At 35.8% G+C, this 25,666-nt stretch overlaps 1 protein-coding gene and 1 non-coding gene across 2 annotated transcripts in view; both read left to right on the plus strand.

Annotated features, from left to right (window-relative positions):
* The window catches only part of LOC119656529 (neurogenic locus Notch protein), a 122,293-nt gene that overhangs the window by 77,690 nt on the left and 18,937 nt on the right, over nt 1-25,666 (plus strand). The window contains exons 3-5 of the mRNA XM_038062874.1: nt 17,570-17,841; nt 18,000-18,201; nt 23,485-23,621. Coding sequence (XP_037918802.1) covers nt 17,570-17,841; nt 18,000-18,201; nt 23,485-23,621 — 611 coding nt within the window. The remainder of the gene's footprint in view (nt 1-17,569; nt 17,842-17,999; nt 18,202-23,484; nt 23,622-25,666) is intronic.
* Nucleotides 4,599-4,767, plus strand: LOC119658529. Its single transcript, XR_005250242.1, has one exon. It is a non-coding gene; the product is annotated as a U2 spliceosomal RNA (small nuclear RNA).

A 25,666-nucleotide genomic window follows, 5' to 3' on the forward strand; every position in this document is an offset into this window, starting at 1 on the left:
AAGTAAACAAATATGTTAAAATTTGGCAACCGTGGAGCAAGGTACGCCTGAACGTTTTTTCACCTCCTGCCTAAGAACAGAGCGGTAAATATAAAAACTGTGTGCAAAAGGTAAGAGGCAACTCGAGCAAACTGACTGATCAGGAAAGCATTTACTTTGTTAGGTAGAAAAACCTCTCTTGTTCCACATATACAAACACCTCGAATGTCAATAAAACCCGAGACCCAGGTGTACATGCAAGAAAAAACTCAGCAATTGTGATTTTCTTGATACAGTGGTGGTTGAGAGTTTTTGTATGATCTGTTAACAGATATTTTTGGCAATGGACGAGCGGATTAGATGAATTTTTTGAAAAAGTTTTGTTGTTAGGGGACTTTGAGAGGTGAAAATGACTAATCCGGAAGTTCAACGTCGTACATTTGCTTATGTCTCGAAATTGAGACTGAAACTACATAAGTTCTGCCAGCCAGACAGACAATCTGAGAGGAAATTTAGACCCTATTCGCACATCTTATATTTCTCAAAAGTATGCAAGCCTCGTGGACGGGTTAATTTTGCCATGAAACTCGCACTATATTAAAAGTTTCGTTTGGTTCATCCTAGTGTTTGTGAAATGAACTATTTTTTACTAATTTGAGCCATGCTGACGACGGAAGCAATTGGCTGAGTTGGATAACTCAATTACAATTAAGTTGAAAAAAATCTGTGCTAAAAATAAATTTTCAACAATTGAGGCCACAAAGCAACAAAGAGGCACGGCAAGAAAGAAAATCAAAATGGGAAATATCCACCCAAGGAAGGGAACGAAAGTTTGAAGGGATACTCCTGAATAGTTTTTTATATATAGCATTTTTGCAAGGCTTTAATCTAAAGTATATACTGATTTTATTAGAAAGATATGTAAGATAGAAAGTTTACTTGGAAACACTTGGAGTACATGTTCGATCAAAGCAAACTAGCGAAACAATAAACACAAATTATTATTCTAATCTTTTGGACAAGCTGCCTGTAAAAATGTATAAGAAAATGCCTGACTTACAGAAAAAAGAAATCATTTTGCATCACACAGCTCAGAAAACCATCGCGAAAATTGGTGAACTAATATAGGAATCGTTGCAACAGCCACCTCACTCGAAATATTCATGCGTGGAAAAAGATTGTCATCGAACAAGTTCATCATTCAAAAAGGAGAAAGAACGGCGCCATGCGGGGGTAGGGTGCTAACCTCTCAATTTCGTTGTTTTGGGCTCAAATCCTAGTCGTCATGGATGTTTTTGTTCGCCTTGTATTTGTGTCGCTACTGTGAGCTTATCACTTGCACAGCAGTAGGTGATAATGAAACTGAAACACAATCTCGCTGAAAATGGAGGGGGAAAACAATAATAACAAAAAAAGCTATGCGGAGTGAACAGGAAATATACAGAGGAAAGGATGAAAACCTTTGTTTTGTTGGTATTCATCTTTAGTTCGATTTCGCTCGCTTCCTACAAATCAATAACCAGTTGGCCAAAGTCTCCGGTGTAAGGGCGAACAGATGTCATCAGCGCAGTCGAAGTTTTTGGGAAACGATGGCATAGTCCTTTAAAAGCTCCACATCTTGCAGTCCGTATGACGGATGTTATTAATGTATGCATATACAACGAAATAAATAAATCCCATTTCTTATGGAGCTACGCATTTTACACAACTTCGTCAACTGCTTGAGTCAAGTTTAAAGTCAACGCTACCACTCAAATATCCGGTAATGAATTTAGAGTTACTAAAAGTACCCGGACGATTCTAGTTTATTACCTGTATTAAAAGTGGCAGATCTGGTGAATATGATGGATTTGGTAAAACTTCCCAATCCACAACATCCAAATACAGCACTTTTTCAATTTGCTAATTCTGACGTTCTTCCCTGATAGTCTTTTCTTGTCAGATTGACAACAGGAGAACTGAAAATTTATTATTTGCTTCTCCCGTGGCTACTCTAAGAAAGGAATTCTTTTGAGGTCTCACCAAATTGAGAACAAAATCTCTTTTCCATGCGTACAAATATTTTAGTAGGCAATCTATTTTTCATCGTCCGTTATCATCTGGTTAAGGTTTCGTCCCAATGTTTCTTGAGGTAAATTATCCCCAGCTCGTGTAGAAATAAAATATAATGTATGTAAGGTATTCTAAGTTGAGTACGCTGAGAACATCCGGAATTTCACAAATTGTTATCGAACCTATATGTTGTAAATTAGAATAAAATTTTGTGCACTTTGAGGCCCGTGTATAGATCTGGCGAGAAGGTCAGTGACTTCCTGGACGAACCTATATTTTTTAAGTTCACACATAATCAAACTCACCCGTGTAATATTTAAGATTTGTCCGTAGAACAAAAATCTCAGTCAAGAAATTTGAAAAAGAAAATCATGGTAATGTCAATATATGATGTCTAGACTTGAAAATACTCCCCGAGACACTTAAGAAGTTATATCCCTTTGGACCTCCAAGAAAAGGGTTTTTTTTTTGTGAATACATTACATACACTGCTGCTGTATAGTCAAACAGAACCCTAAGAAATGAACAAGAAACATTAATAGACTAATCAATTAAACTTTTCAGGAAAAGTTGAAAATTGACAGGAAAATATGGTTTGGAGAAAAGTGCGTATGAATTTTAAAAACGCTGTGACTTTCCAAAGTAATGATAGTATGGTTCATATTTTTTTTAATTTCATTCTGCTCTCTCAGTACCATACAATTATCTTGCAACAGTAGTATCTTGCTCATCCTGCTGCTATTTGTCGGATGTCTAGTGTGTAAATTGGCTCCTATTTCATTTCCTACATTTTCCACCACAGGTGACTTTTGAATTTTTCCTCGATCGTTTTTTGAATCGTGACGGTTCTTTACACTCGGAGGATTAGTTATGTTGTGTTCTTCCAGAAAGCAATGATTTGCTCTTCATCCTTCATCATTCCTGATTGTAAACTGTTGACATTCAGGGGACGTTTGAAATTGGCAAATCGGATTGCTTCAGTCTGCGTGCCTATTTGGCAATCTATGGTCTCCAATTATCGCGTAGAGAATAACACCCTCGTAATTGATCAAAATTGAAAGTTCTTCTCAAAAATTTGGTTCAATTTGTGCAATGAATAATCACTATATTTCTGTGCATCAATTGTTTGACCATGCCAAAGTAACTTAAAATAAACGATACCCTTACAATTTCAGCAAAAAACTCGCAACAGTTTCAGCGAAAGTATATTTAGCTCTAAGTCTAATATTCGCCCGATTGCGGCATTTGATTTCATCGAAGAAACAACAATGCAATCGCGCTTATGTTTTGTTTGTTTGTTTCCTGTTCACTCCTGTGTAGACGATAAGGACATTCATACGTCTATTAGTTGTTTTTGTTTTTTTTTTTTTTGTTTACTTTTTATTGACATTTTGTGTGAACCAAATTAAAATCGGAACAATTTCTGTCTATCCGTTCGTCTGTTCGTTGGTAACCCCGCATTTATTCGGAACGACTGGGACAATTGTCATGAAATTTGGTGCAAATATGTGGGCTCCTCATACATGCGAAAAGGGGGTGTGCATTTTTTTCACAGAATATGGTCATGTACAATATCAAATGAAAGGTCTCTATTAGTACTTTTCAAACCTGATGTTATTTCTAATATTAGGCCAAACATAAGGGATGTAGGGTTCAAAATGTGTGCCCCGGAAGGTGAAACAGGTCTCGTTCTCAAAACCTATCGAATCGAAGAATCTGAAAAAATCACGGTGATGCATCTATATGAAATCTAGGCCATTCTAATAGTATACCATGTTTTAGAAATTTACCGGAAAACCCCCTTAAGTTTATCCTGGCATCAGCGTAGGACATAATTCTGAAAAATCTGAACGCAATCGAATTTTTATTAACAAAGTTATAAAAGGTCACATTCCAGTTAAATGGAATCCTAAGATGTGTATGACGTCATCATCATATAAAGTGAACTTATATGAAAAACGGGCTCCAAGGGGACGTTTTGGTTTTCCCTTTTTGACTTTTTTAGTCATTTGCATATCAGTGTCAATTACTCGGGGTAGACATATGTATGTGTATGTATGCGTTAGTAAAGCTTGAGATAGTAGCCAATAGACATGTGTGTATCTGCGGTTTTCAATTTACGTACATAACATATGTTAATGTACTTTTTTGTGTACGGAGTAAAGTGGAAATACGTGAAAATACGTATGTATACATCGTCATAAGTAGTCTGGCAATTTTATATTTAGGATGAACACAGTATTTACATCGTTGATATGTATTTACATATGAGTATCTTAGAGTTTGGCAAAATATGACGGAATATTTTGTATTCTTAGCTATGGGTGAATGCAAAATCGTGCATAGATAGTTTCTCACATAAAATGAACACAAAACCTTTACTCCCGAAGCGCCGAGCGTTTTCAGTCAGATCGTTTCAGTTTCAATATCATCACACTTAATGCTGCTCAAGTGATGAGCTTACAGCAGTGGAGACAAGCACAAAGCCGAAGACAACGCATCCATGACGGCCGGGATTCGAACTCTGAGCAACGAGATCAAGAGGCTGAGGCTCTACCCCCTCAACCATCGCTTCTGGGCTTTATGGCTAAGATCAAAGTCTAGTATCATTTCTTATCAGTATAACATAGAGGGACAGCTGACGATTTTTGGAAACTGATGGAGTGCTAGGAGCTTGCTTCCCCTTTGCTGCGGTTTGGCTCTGTATTGCAGGACGTATTGTAAATATAACGTCACGTTCATCAATATTGAGGACAAAATTCAATTCAAAGGATTTAAACCTATGAACGATTAGTAATAATGGGAATAAATTATGCTCCCAGCCACATTCAAATTATACAATACGTCTAGCCTCAAAAATTCCTCCAGTTACTGTAGTTGAGACCCAAACATTTTCTACCCATACCAAATCACAACCGCTGTTCTGATTCTGATCAACATCCCAACTAATACAAGTGAACGTGAGCACGATGTTCATGATGATTCCACAATTTACATTTGCATTGAGTTCCGGACATCATTCTTGAGGCCGTCCCGTCGCTTTAATAAAATTACTATGTCCGCTGGAGTGAACTCAATCTACACATAAAAGAAACACAACATGATGCCTCGCCTCAATAATGTGTCATTTTAAAAATTTCTGTTTGATGATGGGATCAGGTTTTATAGTTCCATAGAACTTTGGAGACAAAATGCTTACCTATCTTTTATATTATTCTTGGTATGAATAGTTCAAGTACTGTGAACATCCACAAGGATTGTGGTTAATATAGAAGAGATAGGATGACTATGCTAATTAAAACAGAAATTTTAGAGGCAACGACATCATTTCATGAAGATTTGAGATTCATGTCTGAAATGTGGTCTTGAAAAATCTAAGAGTGTCTTGGGAGAGTGAGGGTTTTGCCATGCTCGGCTCTACGCAAAGTCCCTATTGAACATGCTGTATTTATAAATTGGATATATATGTATTATAGTTAGAAAAAGCTTAATTCGCACATTCATAGAGATTCTTAATATGATATTTGACTTCATATAACATTCTGCTGAAATATAGCTTTGCACTTCTATAGAACTGACAGTTACTTTCAAAGACTAATATGTTATTCGGTTGCAAGATACTTTTCCAAGTAGCAGATATCGATAACCCGCTTGAGAAGTAATGGACTGCTACAATTTGAAGGCAGTAGTGATATAATTACTGAATTCGATATTGTATTCCACTCTGACCTTTTTCAACCGTGATAAAATAAATAAATACTTTCATGAAAGTTAGAGGGCTAAATGTCACCTTTTGAACTTTAATGCTGATTTATTTGCAGAAATTGTGCCAAACATTTGTGAAGTCGACAAAACTGTAATTTGAAATGAATGAAATACCTTTTATTAAAATTTTTCATAGAAATTGATTCAAAGTTACTCAAATAAAAATAGTTGACATTTTCAAAACCTATAAATCTTAATATTCTATAAATTTTTTTACGAGAAATGGAGCCTTGAATAAATCTCACCATGTGCTAATATTTTTGTCGAATTCAATAGTTTTCTTTTTTGTTTCTTGCTTTTCATTCATACAATCTTTATTTCAAATATTTTTCGTGACGCGCCTGCTTTCAGCTTTGGCCACACAATGGCCTGTACAACGGAACAATAGTAAAAAGTATATGTAAAGTGAGAAAGAAAAACATTTTAATTATGATAGTTCCTATTATTCAATTTTTATGAACGCTTTTAACACATTGGACGTTTCAAATTGGTTTCCATTATTGTGTGTGAATTTGGTGACCTTACACTTTGTTCAAAAAATGAGTAAAACCCTACAACTTGCAATCATAGTGGTGGCAGGCTACTAATTAAAGAATTGAAAGAATGACACTTTACGACGTTGAAATATTAAATCGTTGTAAAGAAAGAATTTCGGTAATTTGTGTTCACATTGGTTCTGCCTAATCGATGTTTGTTAGATAAGGTCAACGCAATTAGCATTTCTAATAGAAAGAAGTAAACTTATTTTGTGAAGAATGAGAAAAAGCAAATTCACACACATTAACTTAACCAAATTCGAAAAAAAAGATTCGTATCTTTGACCCAATTCTAACGTGAATCTTGAATTAACGTATCAAGTTCACAGCAAATGATTTGATTGAAATTAAAGAGTTTATTGGGAATGTTATCTCACAGAATTTGTTAAACAGAGATGATGAGAAAATCAAATGAAATGATTTCAGTTTGTTGTGAAAAGAGAACAAAATTAATTACAGGTATTGTACTTTCATTCTCGGCTTTAAAAACTGAGCACATACATATACACAGTGGATGTTTTCCCTTATCCCCCAACTTGCAGGGATTTAGCATGGACCGGTTGAAATCAATTAAAATTTAAATATGAATATCAACAACTAATCGTAAATATTATGTTCAACGTAAACGTCCAGCTTTCTGGAAAGTGACATTAAAAGGGAACGATTGATATGGTTCCATTGGTATCCTCGTTGAGTCACATCTTTGGCTCCCATTATGAGAAGTTTCAAAATGGAAAAATGAATATATAATTTCCAGAACCAGTTGTGTAAATTATGGGTTTTTCATTCGGTTATAGATCTCTAAAGCCTCTAATTCAAATCGAGGAAATTCATATATAGCTTCCCTAATACAATGAATGACGGATTGTTGAACCGGACTTTTTAATTCACGATTAAAACATATTTTCGTAGATAGATTCTTGTATCTTCATGTTATGCTAATAACACCATAATATAATTTGGTATTTAGGAATTGATTCTTGGTAGTAGATTTTTTCTAACCCTGCAATTAAATAATATACTCATTGAGACATATTTGCCTAACCCTAAGTTTGTCAAGTCATAAATCTTATTCTTTCTTAATGTTACAATTAATTATATTTCATTCCCTTTTCTTGATACACGTGAAATGAGGATCCCCTAAACTCAAAATATATATATATATAGAAGAACTCCATACAACATCTAAAATTCTGTAACAATAACGCCCCAAGACTTATCATTTGCCGTTGCTTATTATTTTTCGGCAAATTAAAATTGGTTAGTTTCCTTCACTATTCTGCACCATGAAGCTCTGGTAGGACCCACATTCCATTGAATGGAATAAATAATAATGGAGTTTTCGCCCTTCCTCAATGTGAGACCTGTCGCGTCAACAATTATGAAATAGGTATCCCGATGAAATGACGTAAAGAGAATATTGGTACGAGACCGCCTGATCGTAATGCATTTCTAAATGTTGGACAAAACACAGTAGAAGGCTCTAGCGCTGTTAAAGCGTCGAGCTATATTAAGCTCGGTGTTAATATTGGCAGTAACAGCGCTGCCCAAATAACAGTTGGGCTGAAAAGTTCGTAGGCTAGTGAAAAACAATTTTTTTTTCATAAAATTTGATTTTATTATTCAACATGGTTGTCTTTGAGGAGGATAGAACGATTATAGCGGTCATACCATTTTTCAATACCATTTTTATGGATTAAATTGGATTTCTTTTCTCATACAAACCTAAGCACTGCTAAAGGCGACAAGTAGTCGCCGAAATAAGCATATTTTCCTTTTAGTAAAGTAAAAGGAAACGGTTTTTTTTTTCGACTTTCTTTTATATCATTTTTATAGTACGTTTCGTCGTTAGCCCACTGCGTGCAGCGTCCTCGGTGTTCATTTCGCCTCGTTTAAACTTAGCAAATCACTTCTCAACGGATGATTTTCCTGGTACAAAATCTGAATAATTTTTACCAAGCCAAGTCTTGACTTTAACAGTATTTTTGTTCGCCAAAACGCAATGCTTTATTAACACAGGAAATCCCCTTTTATCCATTTTCTTTAAACTAATAAAAGTTGCTTGACTCAAGATGCTCTGTCCCACAAACTAATAGTCTGATAGTTCTCGAATTTGTACACATGTCTTTTGAAGGCCAGGGTTAACTAAAAATCTTGGATTTAATACTAGTAGCGCCATCTTCAATGTTCTGCCCGTTGATACAGATAAGAAGCGTGCGATGACCAATCAGTCGTTATATTGCCACTGTTTATCTCCAGTTCCATTCTATTTACTCCCTTTTCTAAACTAAGAGTCATTTGAACAAGATCGAGGACTCGGTGACAGCCCGATATTATCCTCGTGGACCAGTTGCTTAAAGAAAAAGTACCATCTTTCATTTAACCCCTACACGTCTTCCAGCTAACGCAGCATAAAGAACATCACCGATAACGAGAAGAAAAAGTATCGATGACAGAATGCGGTCCTGTCGGACTCCACATCAGATTTCGAAATCCTCTTCTCGTGAATAAAGAACTGCAAATACACACCATCGTAAACTTCTTCGAAATCAATGAAGAAGTTAAGCGGAAATCCAAATTCCGCGCTCTGCTCCCTAATAATCCGAAACGTATGAATGCTGTCAGTGCAGCAGAATTCCGAAGGAAACTAGTCTGCTCTCTATCGATCAACCTTTCGAGATGTTAGACGTATTGCAGGACTCTTTTAGCTACTATCTTAAAAATAACAATAAGCCGGAAATATCCCTCCAATCGTCTCATCCCAAACGGGTGCCATCTTCTACGGTGAAAAAACTTGAAACATAATCCAACGTCTGCAGAAATGGGCTATTTTTGTTGTTCCAGCAAAAATAAAAACTTAGAACGTTTTAAACACATGCGTACAGATGACTTCAGTGGAATAATAACTGAATTCGAAAATCCATCCATGATAATTTATGTAATACTGTGGTTTTCGATGACCTATTGGTACACCTAGCACACCAGTTTACGACACAATAAAACAAGGAGACACAAAGCAAAGTGAACAGATATTTGTCACCCGTCCTCAAGGAAACAGGGAATGGCAAAACACGCATTGGCATCGCTGAAATAAAAGATTAAAAAATGGAACCTCAGGCCTATTTGAGTCGTGTAATTACTCGTTTTGGAAGACCAAAAATTAGGAAAAAATGCTTTCGGCAAGACGAATTTAGCATGAAATTGAAGTATGGTTATTGGGCTAGAAACAATGTCGAAAAGGGAACGGTATTCGCTAGTTATCTAAAAACGATATTTACACCCATCCAGTAACCTAAAAAAAATACTCCCAGCAGATATGCATTTGTGGAATCTTCCCTTATTTAACAAAATTTGCGCGTAAAATATAAAAGTTCCACACATCGGTATCAGCATATAAGAATAGGCTCCGTACTGTCTCTTCAATTCAAACTTCAAAAACACCAACGGTACCGCAATTCTGAAAACGCTCTCCAATCCACAAACCTCCAGAAGAATTTTTGACATTCACATCGGAATTTCACTGAGTAAATCAGTCGATTCAATGAAGAGTTTGGGGAAAAGGAAACAGTTAAAATTGCAAAGTAATTTCAATTCTTCAATTTTGAATTCAGTTCTGAAATCACATGAGCGAGACCAAATAATGAAATAATCGAATGACTTCAAAAAAGGAAATTCCTGTTGAAATTTAAAATTGTTAGTTAAAATGCCAACCGCTCAGTTCAAAGAGTGTAGCTACAAATTGCTTGAACTTAACAAAGCACGCATCCAAAAAAATATGGCTTAGCTTGAACTCCAAAAAAAATCAATCAAAGAAATTCGAAACAATCACTCTGTGCTTTCGTTTGACGAACTTTTTGGCGATAAAGTCACGAAGAACGAGTGCTCTTTTTCGAAGAAATTGAGTTGTTTTAGCACCAGCCGAGGCTTTGCATGTTTCAAGCATAAAATATCTTTCAAAATGGTATTGACAAATTCTTTCGAAATACTAACAGCATTAGGTCTCTAGCAGTCTTTCGAGAATTGACAAGCAGGTAGCCCTCTTTCTTAACATTTTCACATCCTCTTTTGAACTGTTTATACCACTTATAGACATCCCTTTCCGACAAAACATGGTTCGCAAAGTCTTTCTCTATCATCTTGAACGTTTCCGAACTCAGAATTTCATTTCGTAGACAAAAATTGAATGCAACTTATTTGCTCAATATAATTAGACATTCCAAAAATCGCCGAATGCTCTTTTAGTGACGTACAAAACCAAGCGAAAAATGAAAAGTAATGAATGCTTTGACATGAAATTTGTCACAGATGTCTGTCGCTATACTACCAGGTTAGAAAACAATTTGGAAAATTTGGTCTTATTTTTTGAACATAGTAGTGTTTTACACAAGCGGACATTACACGACGAGTCCTTTTAGAAACAAGGTTCCGCCTGCGCTGGTTGTGTTTATTTCGAAAATTTATTTGAGATCGTACCTCAATTGGACTCCTGCTCGTTTATGAGAACTTTTGGTGGCCAACCGCTATCTTCCACATATTTTTGTCGTGACTATCTGAAGGTAAGGGTCGGTGTAAAATTACTCTAGCAAGCTCTTAAAGTTAAACAAATCACTTTCGTGGATCAAATTTTTATCAGTCTGATTAGTTGATACAAACAAACCACAGGAACTGGCCACCTTTTTCTATGGTATTTTAGAATACCAAGTTGATTCTTGGTTTTTCGAGATTTTTGCTTCCATTCTTGCCGGCCAAGTGACTGTATTTGCCAATTTGTGAGTTGAACAGCATATAGCTCGCGTAGTCCCCTGAGTTTACGTTTTTCAAATAGTCATTTGCTTTGAGTAAATATTTGAGAATCAATGTTATTCATCTGCCTATCATATCTTGCCTACTAAAGTTTTGAATCTGGATATCGGTGGCGATTTTTCGTTCGTCGGCACTCAATTCACTATATTCCGTTCCCCCTCGCTGAACCTATTGTTAAATTCACTGGTTAGTTTTCCATGTTGAAATATTCTCCAGTGTTTGACAACAACACTTTTTGAAAAACTTCGAGACTTGATTATTTTGGGCATAAGTTTTAATGAAGAATTTATCACCTTTTTTATGGGTGGGACATATCAAACTTTCACCCCATTTTTTCAGCATATATTTTTCAGTTTATATTGTGCTCATCAGTTAGCTCAGTTAACTCCATCTTACCGAAATTCATTGAAATCTTCAAAAAAATCTAAAAACTCGTGAAGATAACAGAGCCTTTTTTGCTGACGATTTTGACGCCCGCATCTCGTCAGAAGCTGCCTCACTTCTGCCCTACAGAACAGCATGACAGAAAACGACTACAGGTGTTGTTGGCTCCGAACATATTCATTTCAAAATTCGATATGAGTATGCATTATATCAAGTGAAACACCATTGGTTTAGACCTACATTGCTCTGACCCTAGACAACACATTTTTCGTTTGAAAACAGAGTGATTCTGAGTCCTCCATCTACTTGATAGTGGACTGCACTCATTTTGGGGAGGAATTTACTCCCTCCCTACACCAGTCAGTTCTAACTTGCATCTAAAGAGATTCTCTTTCATCCTTAGCTTGTATATGAGTGGGCCTCCGACATGTGCGTAACTTTGTTTAGGAAATATTCATTAGGTGAGCGTACTTGTAAATTTCAGGCAAATTCAGGGCTGCAATCATGAATATAAAGAGCAGTCTAGTTTTGGTCCCAATGAAGACAACGATACAACTCCGTCCTTATTCAATTTAATAACAAATGGCGCAGAGTTACTCCAAACTTCACTAGTGACGTTCTGAATCTACAAATACCAGTATGCTACCTCAAATTTACCGAATGAACTGAAAAGCAACCACAGAATATGTCAGGAATGTTCGATTTTTGTTGAAGTATAATCTCTATAGCCGGAGTTAAAATTAAGGAATTGAACGGTTTTTCGTTTGAAGATGATATCACTTTCAACTCTGATATTTACAAGATTCTACAGCCACGGAAAATCCTGCCCATATAAGAAATCATAACACTGAAGCGATTGGGGCGAAATAAAACCTTAATCATAACCCGAAACCACTCTTCAACAATTACCCGCAATCTTCACATTGCGATTGTAATAAAGTAACAGGGACAGCAGATTTTCTTTTAAATTATTCGGAATCACAGTGTAGGCAATTTGCTTTTGCGAATATAATATGCCATTCATTTTGGGTTTCCTTTCGTAGCTAAACGTGAGATAATTTATATTAATGCATAAAAACTTAAAATGAAAGGAATAAACGAGTTTTATTTTCGCTGATTATATGCTATAATCATATCAAGATATTTCGGCAAAATAATTGGTCATGATTGATCGCAATGCAAGTGAATCGTAAATAATCTGGGTTAGCCAGGGAGATAATTGCAGATCGTGTACAGTTTATTCAATACAAATGTGGATTGTATGCACGGCTCACTTTCATTCATTCGAGCATCAGGATTTTATGCCGCCTTAAATTTGTAAATAAGTTTGCATTTAATGATCCTTAGTGTTATAATAACTAAAATTAAAGTTTCATATTCTGAGTATACAAGGCATAACGTTTATGTGCGGGTATTAAGTAGTTGGTTTTGTCCTCATTAGCCATGATTTACCCTCCGGTCGTGCCAAATTTACTAGAACCCTTTCCTTTCATACCGAAACCGAACACACGCTCGTGTATGAATTTCAAAGTACAAATATCTGGTTCTTACAAGCACTACATGTGCAGCGAGGAATAACCTGACACTCTTGAATGGGAGCCCTGCAATTTGATATTCAATACCTGTGGGACGATAAGACCGCAAAATAAATGATTTCATTTTTTCTCGCTGCGTTCATGTGGGCATATTTGAATATACACACAATGCTATTGAGCACTTACTTATATTCAATATGATCTAAGACGTAAGACGATGATGAGCGACTCAAGACTCAGGGGATATGACAATTTCATGAATGATGATGCACCATGTAGTGCATTGAAACAAGGTCATGAGATCTCTTTCTTCTGCCGATGCGTTGGTTGTGATTTATATATAATTTGAACAAAAATGAATCGGACGAATTGTGGTTTTGTGAAATTACACTATTAGCGACGTGACAACGAATCCATGACCTCTAACAAGCGATCCTTCCATTTCGTAAATCTACATATTTCATATAATATAAATTCTTGAAATAGCACTCCACTTAAAATTTCAATATTCCACTTAAAAGATTTCTGCGTAAATTAATTGCCTGCTGACGCAAGAATCTCCGTTTTCTTAGGAAGTCCTACAATGCAGTTAAGCAGTTAAACGCAATACTTTCTCATCCATTGTGTTTATTTTAGGAATAATATCAATTGGCAAACTATTGCAGAACAAATCATTTAAGAGAGGTCAATTGGAACACTTAACATTGAGATTATTGCAAAAATGTATTTTCAGTCTGGGGCGGGAGTTGTCACCAATCAACATATTGATGACATTATTAGCAATACTCTCTCTATCTTGTATGATAAAAACAGTAAAGCAAATGAAGCTGTTTCAATATGTATGTAAATTGTTAGATGATTCAAATTTTGATGATGGAAGAGGGTAGTTATTCCAATGATTTAAGGTTTAATTTTTTTTCCAATGACGTAGTTAATATTTATAGTTTCGGTATTATCATTATGATTTTTACATAGCCTTTTTCAACAAGTTGTGGAGACCATGTGTCTACCCATAGATTTCTTCTCTGATAAAATTTTTAAGTATATTACTAACTTTTAGAAATTGACTGAAAACCCTCCCTTAAGTTCATTCTAGAAATACCAAATTTACCAACAGCATAGAGGACGATATCTGGCTATCAACACCAAAGTTATAGCAGTTCAAACTTAGCAATTTCCTGTGAATTTATTGCTTCTAATGCCATGCAAACAAGATGCCGACGTTATAATTAACGAGAATAATTGACATTCGCGTGAAATATTATAGTCGCATTTATGAAGAATCTATTTCTCCCCAGCCCTTTTGAAGGTTTCGTGTAAAACACTTATGTGAAATCTAAGCCCCGAAAGATGTCCCATTCCGATATCTGCTGAAATGAACTTGCTAATAGTATTTTACCACCTTTTAGAAATTGATTGAATTGATTGATTGATTGTTCATACTAGAAGTACTATCGTGCATACGCATGACAAATTTGATGAAAATCCGGCCATTAGTGTTAAAGTTATAACAGTTCAAATAAGATGCTTCGTCATAATTAATGAGAATAATTGACATTCGCGTGAAATATTAAAATTTCATCCATGAAGAATCTACTTCTCCTCCGCGCTTGTTTGTATCTGTTGTAGATTAAGTTCTTCACATTTCCTAACAATACATCAAATGAGTTATTTAAATGGCTTTCTAAAAAATGGAGTGCAATGGCATTTTTAAGTATGTGCACACGGAACTGTCATGCACTCATCGCTCTTCACATAGAGAAAAACAAAGCCTTTTATACCTGAAGCTTCAAGCTTCTTGTTTCTTAACTTGTTTAGATCTGAAGGCGACGGACAAAGGCTGCCACTACCAAGTATGGAAGAAACAGTCTGTGCAATTCATCGGCTTGAAAGTCATAAGTCGCCAGGATCCGATGGAATTACAGTCGAATTGGTTAAATATGGAGGCGACCAATTACACCAAGTGGTTCATCAACTTGTGCTCAAGGTGCGGGACAGCGAATCAATGCCTAACGACTGGCAAAGAGGCATTATTTGCCTCATACATAAAAAGGGAGATAACACGCAGTGCAGCAATTATAGAGGTATCACGTTGCTGAGTACCATCTATAAGATATTTTCCGTTATCTTGCTAGGCCGGATATTCCCATACGCCCAGAACATCATTGGTCCATGCCAAAGAGGCTTCACTCTAGGCAAATCAGCAAACAGATCAGATTTTCTTTGTGCGGCAAGCGATGGAAAAACTGTTGGAATATGGACATCAATTGCACCATCTTTTCATAGACTTTAAAGCCACCTATGATGGCATAGCCAGGGTAAAACTGTATACGGCCATGAGAGAATTCGGTATCCCGACAAAATTGATAAGACTTATTTAACTTTTTAACAGAGGGTGGCCACTTGGGTGGTTTTTGAAAATAGATTCTTGGAATAACTAGCCTCCTTCGAACCTCCGCAAACCCTCGTTTGTAGCTAAAGTGAAAACTCGTTTCGAAAATTGACCTTTCATAGCCATATGGGGGTCATGGCTGTATTCGGTAGAAAAAATTTCAAATTTTTAATAAAATAAATTGCAAACAATATAACGTTTATTACTGCCCAATATAGTGTAGATGATTAGAATATTCTTCTTTTTAAAGTTTTGTGTAAACACAAAACCTTATTAAAATCGGTTTACTGTCTGTGTGTCTGTCTGTCCGTCACACGCATTTTTCCCGGACACGTTTACAGTGATTGACACGATGCATTTAAGGGGGGGGGTCTCGGTTAGTACTTTTCGAAGCCGGTCTTAGTTTTGACATTTGTTGGAAAGGTAGGGAGTGCGGGGGTTGAACGTGATCATCCCTTTAAGGGGCCATTCTCAGAAACTACCCAACCGAAAAATCTGAAAAGAATCAGGAGGCTGCCACTATATGGTGCCGGGGCTCCGAAATACCTTCCATACTGATATCTGTACAAATAAAGTTAATAATAGTATATTACTATAATTTTTAGTAATTGGCTGCAAAAACCCCCTTAAGTTCTTGCTAACACCACGCAACAATATAGGGTATAACATAGCTCATGATCTCACAAAGTTTACTAACCAAGTTATAATATGTCCAAGTTGTCGCTTCTTTGCAAATTCAAGATCAATATCATTCCAAAGTAGATATTCTCACATAATATATGCATATATTATGTGCTACGTACTAAGAAATAGACAAAAACTTTCGTACCTGAAGCATCCAGTTTCCGGTTTCCCGACTTGTTTAAGGTTTTGTGTAAACACTTTATTAAAATCGGTTTACTGTATGTCTGTCTGTCTGTCCGTCGACGGTTGTGGAAATTGTAGAATGTAATTTGGTAGAAAGGTGGGAACTGTGAACGCTCACGCATATAATGAGTTACATCCTTTTACGATGAATTTAAGTGGGGGTCCCCATACATGCACACATTTTTTTTCATCAAATATAGTCATGTGGGAAAGGTCTCGGTTAGTACTTTTCGAAGCCGGTCTTAGTTTTAACAATTGTTGGTTGCGGAGGGTGGAAAATGATCATTTTTTTAACGAACCCATTCTCAGAAACTACCCAACCGAAAAATCTGAAAAAATCAGGGGGCTGCCACTATATGGTGCCTAGACTCTGAAGTACCCTCCATATCGATACCTGTTCAAATAAAATTAATAATAGTATTATACATTACTATAATTTTTAGTAATTAACAGAAAAACCTCCCTTAAATTCACCCTAGAATCACGAAATTTTGCTGCAATGTAGGCTACAGCATAGAGCATGATCCTGCCACACCCCCGAAAATCACACTATTACTAACAAAGTTATACTAGATTAAAACTGTCGATGTGTCACACAGACAATGGAACACTTTACTCCAAGATGAACTTTGAGTGGGATTGCCGAAAATTTCATGGTGTCGGGTGATGGAGGACGAGTACAGGGTTCTCCGAAAATCGTGGGAAGAATTGAAGCATACCGACAACGATAGCACGTAGTAGTGGTTGACACGCTATGCCCGAAGAGGGGTCTATGGCACCTATATGCTTCTTTAACTAGTGCTTACTTTCGAACGAAATGTGGATCATCATCTTCATGGTCAATTTAACCTTCAAATTTTAATCGAGAAAGTGAAATTGTTCCTAAAACTGTCCTTGGAGAGTTACATAAAAAATAAATAAATAATATATATATATATATATATTCTGAAATAGACCCTTACAAAAGGCAGATTATTTTTTAAATTAGGGGCAAACCGAGTATTTTTTGCAAATATCGATATTTCGGGAGCCAGTTGCTTCCTTTCTCAGTGTTTGTTACAATCTGATCTGCTTTTTTATTATAAACTTAGGACAACCCACAATTTCAACATCAAAATCAACAATGATGTGGCAAAATATTTCAGATCAATCATACAGTAGTAGCTTGCATTACATATTGATTCGAATCAAATACTTCAGAATGTAACCAAATTGTTTTCCCGGAATAATCATTTTCAATATTCTTTTCATTTCAGTTGCACATCACGATATACAGGCGACTTTTGTGAGCATCCCAATCCATGTCATACAGGCCCCGGTCCTCGATGCCAAAATGGCGGTACGTGTCAGGTAATATTTCGCGATGGCACGCCGCGTTTTGAATGCATTTGCCCCATCGGCTTTACTGAATCACTATGTGAAATTCATGTGGAAAACGCATGTGATTCATCACCGTGTCAAAATGATGGTACGTGCCATTTGAAATCGCTGGTCGAATATACGTGCGAATGTCCCATCGGATATACAGGTAAATTATGCTTTTTCATGTCTTTACCTTAACCATTCCCATATTGCACTTCTTAACAAGTGCATTATTCGTGGTACTTCATTCAATAATTTGAGAATGTATTCTTTCTTTTGTCTTCTTTCAAATAACAACAATGGCACTCCGATAACGCTATGCAGGTAAACATTGTGAAAAGCAGAATTTGTGTGCATCATCACCGTGCCGAAATGGAGGTACTTGTACATCATCGCCAGGTGGAGGTTACAAGTGTTTTTGCCCGAAAGGATTTAAAGGACCCAATTGCTCAGTGGATGTGATAGAATGTGATTCGAATCCATGTAAACATGGAGGAACTTGTGTTAATACTCATGGATCATACCAGTAAGTAGAAATATAATCGTTTTTTATTAAATTCAAATATCTTCGTCAAGAATTAGTTATTCTATAACTTCTTGAAAATGTTTTTTCGGAAATTACCACTGGTGGATGCGTCTGATGCAGATAATGCATCAATTAAAACAATATAATAAACTCCTTTAGGGGTATGATGCCTGTTTGCTTGAACGTAATTCAATGATGTAAATTTGAACAAATTCAATTTACACTTCACTAATTGCTTCCATTAATATGTACATTCTAATTTAATGATTAGTTGAAGTATCAATCAACAAGTCCAAGTTAACTCGTGAAGTGAATATATAACTGGCAAACGTTGCTGAACCTGAGTAGCTTTGTGTTAGCATTTTTTGCTGCTTCTTTAAAAATTGGAAAATAGATACAAAAAGTGACGAAAAGTGGAATCGATTTCTTCAGTCGAGATATGTGAAAATTAAACATATTGTAAAACCGCCATTTCTTTTCTAAAAGAAGTATGGAAAATATATGAATGATTTCATTATTTTTCCATTTACCCAACGAAGTTTTCTAACCATTTTTTACCAAACTGATAAACTCCAAAATCTTTCCGATAAGCCGTTAAAAGAAATCCTAATCTCTTACGAATTACATATTACAAGAAAATCCATCTTAAAATGAAATTGAACAACTTATTAGCTAAGCTTTCATATTCATCATGCTTACATGTCGTTAAATGAAGATCAATACAAACATTTAACAATGACCCCAATCTTTGAAGAACCAGAGAAAACATTCATCACATTAATCTGAGATTTTTTACCTGTGCATTTTCAATCCTAATGCCAACGGGTTCTGCTTTTTTAATGGTGATTAATGGCTGGGATGCATTTATTAAACCATTTTGCCCATTAGCATTTATTTGGAGTTATTACAGAAACTTACTAGGAAATAGTGAAAGGAAATTCAATATGAGCATATCAGTACCTTTGGGTGTTTATTAAATTCAAAATAACATGCCATAGCTGATACATATATTCGAACCGTTATTTCCTTAAAAAATTCTGTTTCCAGGAACATTAGATATTTTTCACTCAAAAGTTATGAATACGAAATATGAATATTTTTCGGAAATTGGGTAAATATGTAATGCCCAATGACTAATCATTAAACAAGGCAGCTATAGCACTAACAAGTATTAATTAGTATTTGTTGTGGGCAGATAAACCTATCAATTCAATGGGCTGTCCAATTATTTGAAACTACTTGGGAGCATGTAAGGTAAATATTGATTTCAATGTCAACAAAATTGAATAACTTTCGAAATGCCCAAAATAAAACTGAGATGGCCTTAATAATCAATCTATGAATTGTTAGTTCAAAATTTGAAATCAAGTAATCTCGAAGTAGATGCGTACGTTAAGTATGTGTTTTGGAAAGAATCATGATGGGAGGGGTCGTCGTCAGAGGGAATGCGATATGTTTGAAGTTTTGGTTTATTCACGTATATAACTGTGTTTGGTAAAGCATTCTGCATACTCACAGTCTCCATTCCCAAAGGAGCTTGTGAAATAATCGTCATCAAAATGAGTAACAATTTTTGATGTCGTCTTGGCTGTTGTTATTTATCATTGAAAGAAAAGAGAAATTAAATCCATACTATAAGTTAATAAGATTAAATAAGTTGTTTTAATCAACTTCTGTGTGTAGTACTTTACTTTTTTAAAAAAGTAATGTGTTCATTTTGTATTAAATTTCCATATTATTCTTATCAAATCAAATATCAATTCTTATTATTCTTATCAAATCAAAATTTATTCAAATACATCCTCATTGCTCAAATATCCCGACCTTTCTTATCACTTCAACAACTCTGAATACTTCGCTGCATGTTGGCTTTAACGATCCGTACAGCTGTAAGTCTCCGGAATCTTATCCTTAAGTATTTGTAAGTGATTTAAATCCAATAAATTAAGGTAACTTTTAGTTCATTGTTGAACTATTCTCACATTTGATACAAATCTTGGAAAGCTTCAGCCACTTGCTACATTTTTATCGTGTCATCCCAAAACTATAAGAATACAAATAAAAGTAAAATAAATATTATAAATAAAAAATTATAATGATGCCTTTTATCGCTTAACTTGAAAAAAAGGAGGGAAAACTCATAAAACCAGAAAAATATAGTAATAAAACTAAAATAAAAAAATGCAGTTTCGAAGGAGAATAGTATGTTAAAATAAGGATAATACAGTAGTATAATAAAGATAATACAGTAATTCGTATCGTCAGGAGATTGGCGGTTTGGTACGAATTATTGGGATTACGAAATAAAGAAAATTAACTGCGCGAATTAGCCGGAAATACGAATAATCGGGATACGACGAAGGTGACTGCATTTTTAGATTTTAAACAAGGCAGTGAAAGCATATAGCACTGCTAATGCGTCCAGTGACATCCGGGTCGATGCCATCGCCGGCAGAAACCACGCTTTCTAGATATATAACTTGATCAATACTTTCAATGCACTGCACATTAATGCAGATACGATGACTGAAAACGTTGGTTTTAAGTACAGCTCTACCTGCCTCTGTTCCCAAATCCGGAGCCACTTGGCCAAGATCCATGACCCAGTGAGAGAGCAAACAGATGTCATCATCGTAGTCGAGGTGTTTGAGGGAACATGTCCTCCGGACAAGGCAGCATGGAGAACGTCACCGATAACAAGAAGAAATAATATCGGTGATAAGATAGAACCCTGACAGATTCTTTGTGCATAAAAATTCTCAGATATTTTACCTCGTGATATTTTGCCCCATCATATGTCGTTCTGATAATAGCTATTAGTTTTTGACACTACACTCCCTATTGACACTATCGAAACCTTTTTCGATCGATGAAGAGCAGGTGAAGCGAAAATCTCAACTCCGCGCACTGTCCCCATCGCCTTCAAAATAGGCTCCTTTTGAACCAACAGCTAATCCAATTTTCTATACATTTCTCATCTGCCTTGATTGATGGTTTTTCCTTCCTTCCTTCTTTTTACAGCCTCAATCGACTGATAGCGCCTTCCCCTGACGTATATTTGAGTTTCAGAAATAGGAAAAAGTTGCAGGGATGCCAAATCTGTTGATTTCTTTTATTCCATATTTGGCCAAAACCTCACTCACAATTAGGCTAAAATGTGACGACGCATTATTATGCTGCAAGATCCATGAATCATTTACCCCCAAATCCGCCCGTTTACGACGAGTCGCCTCACGTAGATGGTCAATTAGTATTCCTTATTGAACGACACCACCCAGGTAATCAAAGAATATTATGAGCATCAGCTTGATTTTCTAATGACTTTGATGTGGTTTTTTCAATTTCTGCCGATTTTTATTGCAGATTCCGCTAGATTGTTAGGTAGTTTCGACATCGTATTCATATGCACACGTAGTAATGCGTTTAATGAATGTAGGGCCATTAGCTACGTTTGCAAACATCTCTTTTGTGACATCTTCTCGAATCCGGGAGCGATTATTTTCATACACAAAACATCAAACACAATGTGTCGAGTCGATCTATAAGATAACCTTTGCTATCTCTCTAATGCTAACGCGACGATTCTCCAGCACAATTTCCTTTACTTTTTCGATATTCTCGCCCTTAACGGAGGAGGAAGAACGAGTCGCATAAGGCAAGAGTTTTCCACAAACCTCACTGAATGCTTTATGCCACTCAAATCGCGTTCTCGATGGAGTAGACCCTCGGAGCATTTCCAATGATTCCGTAGCGGCAATTCCATTGGGAACACTAAATTTCAAGCAAACACGTTCAATAGTAAAAGTCCCCATAGTAAAAGTCAATAGACAAACTTTTCGTATCTTAAAAAATGACTGTCAAACCCCCACGAAAAGACATCACGGTCAAACTTTACACAAATGTTAAATAATTTTAACCTATTCCAACTTTGTTAAAAATAGTATGGTTTCTATTAAATTTCCCCGTGTATTCCATATCATAGCCATTTTATTATTAACTTTATTTGAGTAGATGTCAAAATGAGGAATATTTTGACGACTAGATGACATCGAGGCACCACCATAATTTTTTTCAGATTCTTCAGTTGAATTGTTTCTGAGAATGGCCGTTTGAAATAACTGACTCCTGAACTCCGCCCTTAAAAAAGTGTCATCTTACCTCACAATACACTCTAGCACTATCGAATTGACCAGCACGTATCATATGATCTCCAACTAGTCTAGGCAAAGGATTTTCAAGATTCATTCCCCCAATATCTGGAGATGTGGTGAAATCATAATCGCCAAAGTATTAAGCACATCCTCGTCTATTCTCTATGGCAAGGTGGCAAAATTGATTTAATGACGACGCTATCAGATTTCGCGTTGTCGGGATTGGAAATTGCAGATCTTCTCCGTCTCAGCTGCTCAGATTTTTTCAATCGCTATCAAAGCGCGTTGCTCATTTAAAATTGCATAATTAATCCAATTTAGTTAATCGCCTACAAATTTCTAATACGGTTTAATTTCGGCCTATTTTCTGATCATAGAAATTACTATATACCACTATATGTCAAGGCGTCAATTTATTACTGGTGAATGAACCATCCGAGAAAAAATCCGCCCCATGGCACAGAACAGAATCATTCGGGAATATCAGTCCATCGACATGTTCATAAAGGACTTTTATAGTCAATTTCGTTGTGCTAGAGATTTTTTACTGATGAGGGTGGGTTACAATTTATTTCCACTAACAAAATACTAACAAATTAATTTAATTCAGGGAAAGCAATTCGTCTTTAATCTTCCGCTCATGGGCTTAATTAACAATGGTTTTAGGTTGGTCTTCGGTTACAAAGGATGCTTGTACAAACTGCAAATTATATTAATCTCGTACACTTACATGTATGCATTATAAGTTCATAATTCTATTAATTTCTGTCTTTCCCTATTACTATGCGCTTCATTTCGTTTGGCAATAAACTGACCTTCAACAGTTGTCATATAATCCTAGCCACATTAAGAAACTTACCCGTCAGGCTCTAAAATTTCCAGATATTGAATTAAGTATATGTAAATATAGCAAGCATTTTATCCCTACTGTTACTTAAACCGCAAAAGGGATATTAAGTACAATGAAATGTAATTAAGAAGGAATAATAGCAATCGATTGAGGCATTGAGGCATTTCGGAAGCTCGCCTCATCGAAATTAATCATGGCATATTTGAAGTACTTTTTCAACATAGCGTTATCAATTTTTGTATCTGAACAAAAATGACCGATGCTTATAATTTACAATTTCAGATGTGTATGCGCTTCAGGATATACGGGAAAGAATTGCGAATCGAAATATATCCCATGTTCACCATCGCCATGTCAACACGGGGGAACATGTCAACCTCTATCTAATTCACTCTCATATGAATGCCGATGCCCACCAGGTAAGTCAAAAATATTATATTAAATTACTTCAGAAAAATCAGACAACGTATGACAAAAATAAACAAGAAAGGAATAATAATTGCTTACACTGTCATTTTTTGAGTCTATTTTTAATAAAGCCTACCCATGATCGTTAAACTAAACATTAATGATAGTAAAATGATATATATATGCGCATAAAAAACTGCCTTTTTAAACTACGCACAATTTTGCAAACGAAACAAACACAAAGGGAATGGGTCTTATTACAAAACATTTTAAAGTGATTAGCTTTTGACCCTTGGTTACTTCAATCTTATTGGTCTTTAACATTCCCATTTACGAGTTTCCAATGCTTCCAGGTATTTAAGAACCGCAAATTGATCCAATCCAACGAGCTCAAGTCCAAATTCGAGTAATTGGACTCGAAAAAGGCAAGCAGAAAGCATTATTGGCCCCGAAGGGCCTAGGTTATCTAGATAAGTTTCACGTCTTTGTAGTTGTTGTTCTTTGTGCTGTTGCTATTGCAACAGTCTTTCAAAGCAACTTCATAATAAGAAAAACGATGACTACTATTTGCGCAAATTTCATTTTATGCCATTTCGCCTCTGGTCATCACGCCCGCCTATATATTTTTTGAGATACGGTGCGGCAACCGATTAGATTTGTCTGTATACATAATTTATTGTGAACATCAATTTAGTTTTTTTTATCCAATGCTTTACTCAGAGTTTGGGATCAGTGAGTGTGGAATCGTTAAAGTAACTTTAATATCAAAACGGTTTGTTGTAGGAAGACAAAATGGTTAACCATTTTTGCGTTACGGCAGTTTTTCCAACAACATTCAACAAACCCGTTTCGCATGCACAGCGGCGAACCGTGTAAAATTCTTCATCATTTCTATTGATCTGTAGTGAAAATGATCAAGAATGCTACTCTAGTTTGCTGAGTGGGACCATATATGCAAAGCGGTGTTGTTGGTATGCGTGGCTTTCCTATCTGGTACGGTAGGAAAGTCGAACGCAAATGTAGCAGAGAAAACCCCTTTTCTAATTATGAAGTATCCATAAGCCTCTAAATTAGTTTGCTAACGAGACTTTATTCAGGTTCGTTTCATATCATTAGGATTCCCTCAATTGCACTTATAACAATTTATCATAAAAGCGAATAGAAAACAATGGAAGTGTCCTGTTGATCAGCGATAATTGACAAGTTCGTATTAGAACTATATGTTTGTGCGGTAATATGAAAACAACTGATCAAGAACTTCTTAGTATACTCTCTTCACATACAATTAAATGCATATTCGAAAAACGATTCGAAGCTGGATTATTTCAAAACAAATTTGCAAGAATATCTTACTAACAAGAATCTTAGTTTAGTTTAGTGGGAGGTCGCAGTTGTAAGCACCCACGCATTTTGTTAGGCCCATTATGCTATCTCCAAAAATCTTCCATCCAATTGTCTTAAAGTAGCTTCGTCTGAGGTCTGAGGAAACCGAAAAGCTATAGATGAACTTCAGGACCATCTCGTCCTGTTCCTCACATTGGTTATATATAGCCGAAACCACCGCCCCATTTTCCTGTTGGTAATTTAAGGAGCATTCAATCGCCTCCTAAGGCATCTTCGTCTGACCTGGCTAGAGAGCGAAATTGCCAATTAGAAAACAAATGAGACTTTTTCAAAAACAACACAATTTTTTCTTGTTTTTTTTTTTTCAAAAAAAAATTTTTTCTTGTTTTTTTTTTTAAAAAAAATTTTTTTTTTTTTAAATAAACTCTTTGTGCATCGATATAACGTTTTGCAGGATTAATTAATATGTCGATTAAATTTTTAAGCCGTTCTGTAGGGATGTCCTTCAGAATTGCGGCCAATTAATCATTTGACCTTGCCTTTTGACTTTTTGGGGCGGCTTTTTTCCGTTCTGGATCATTTAAGTGCTTCCATTCGGTGCTTTGCCACTTTGTTTCGGGGTCATATATACGTCTCGTCATCAGTAAGAATGCTCTACGTTGCCTTTTTCGATTCTTTAATAAAATCGTAACAATGTTGAATTCGGAGCAAT

This window comes from Hermetia illucens, chromosome 5, assembly GCF_905115235.1.
Source record: "Hermetia illucens chromosome 5, iHerIll2.2.curated.20191125, whole genome shotgun sequence".
NCBI lineage: Eukaryota > Metazoa > Arthropoda > Insecta > Diptera > Stratiomyidae > Hermetia > Hermetia illucens.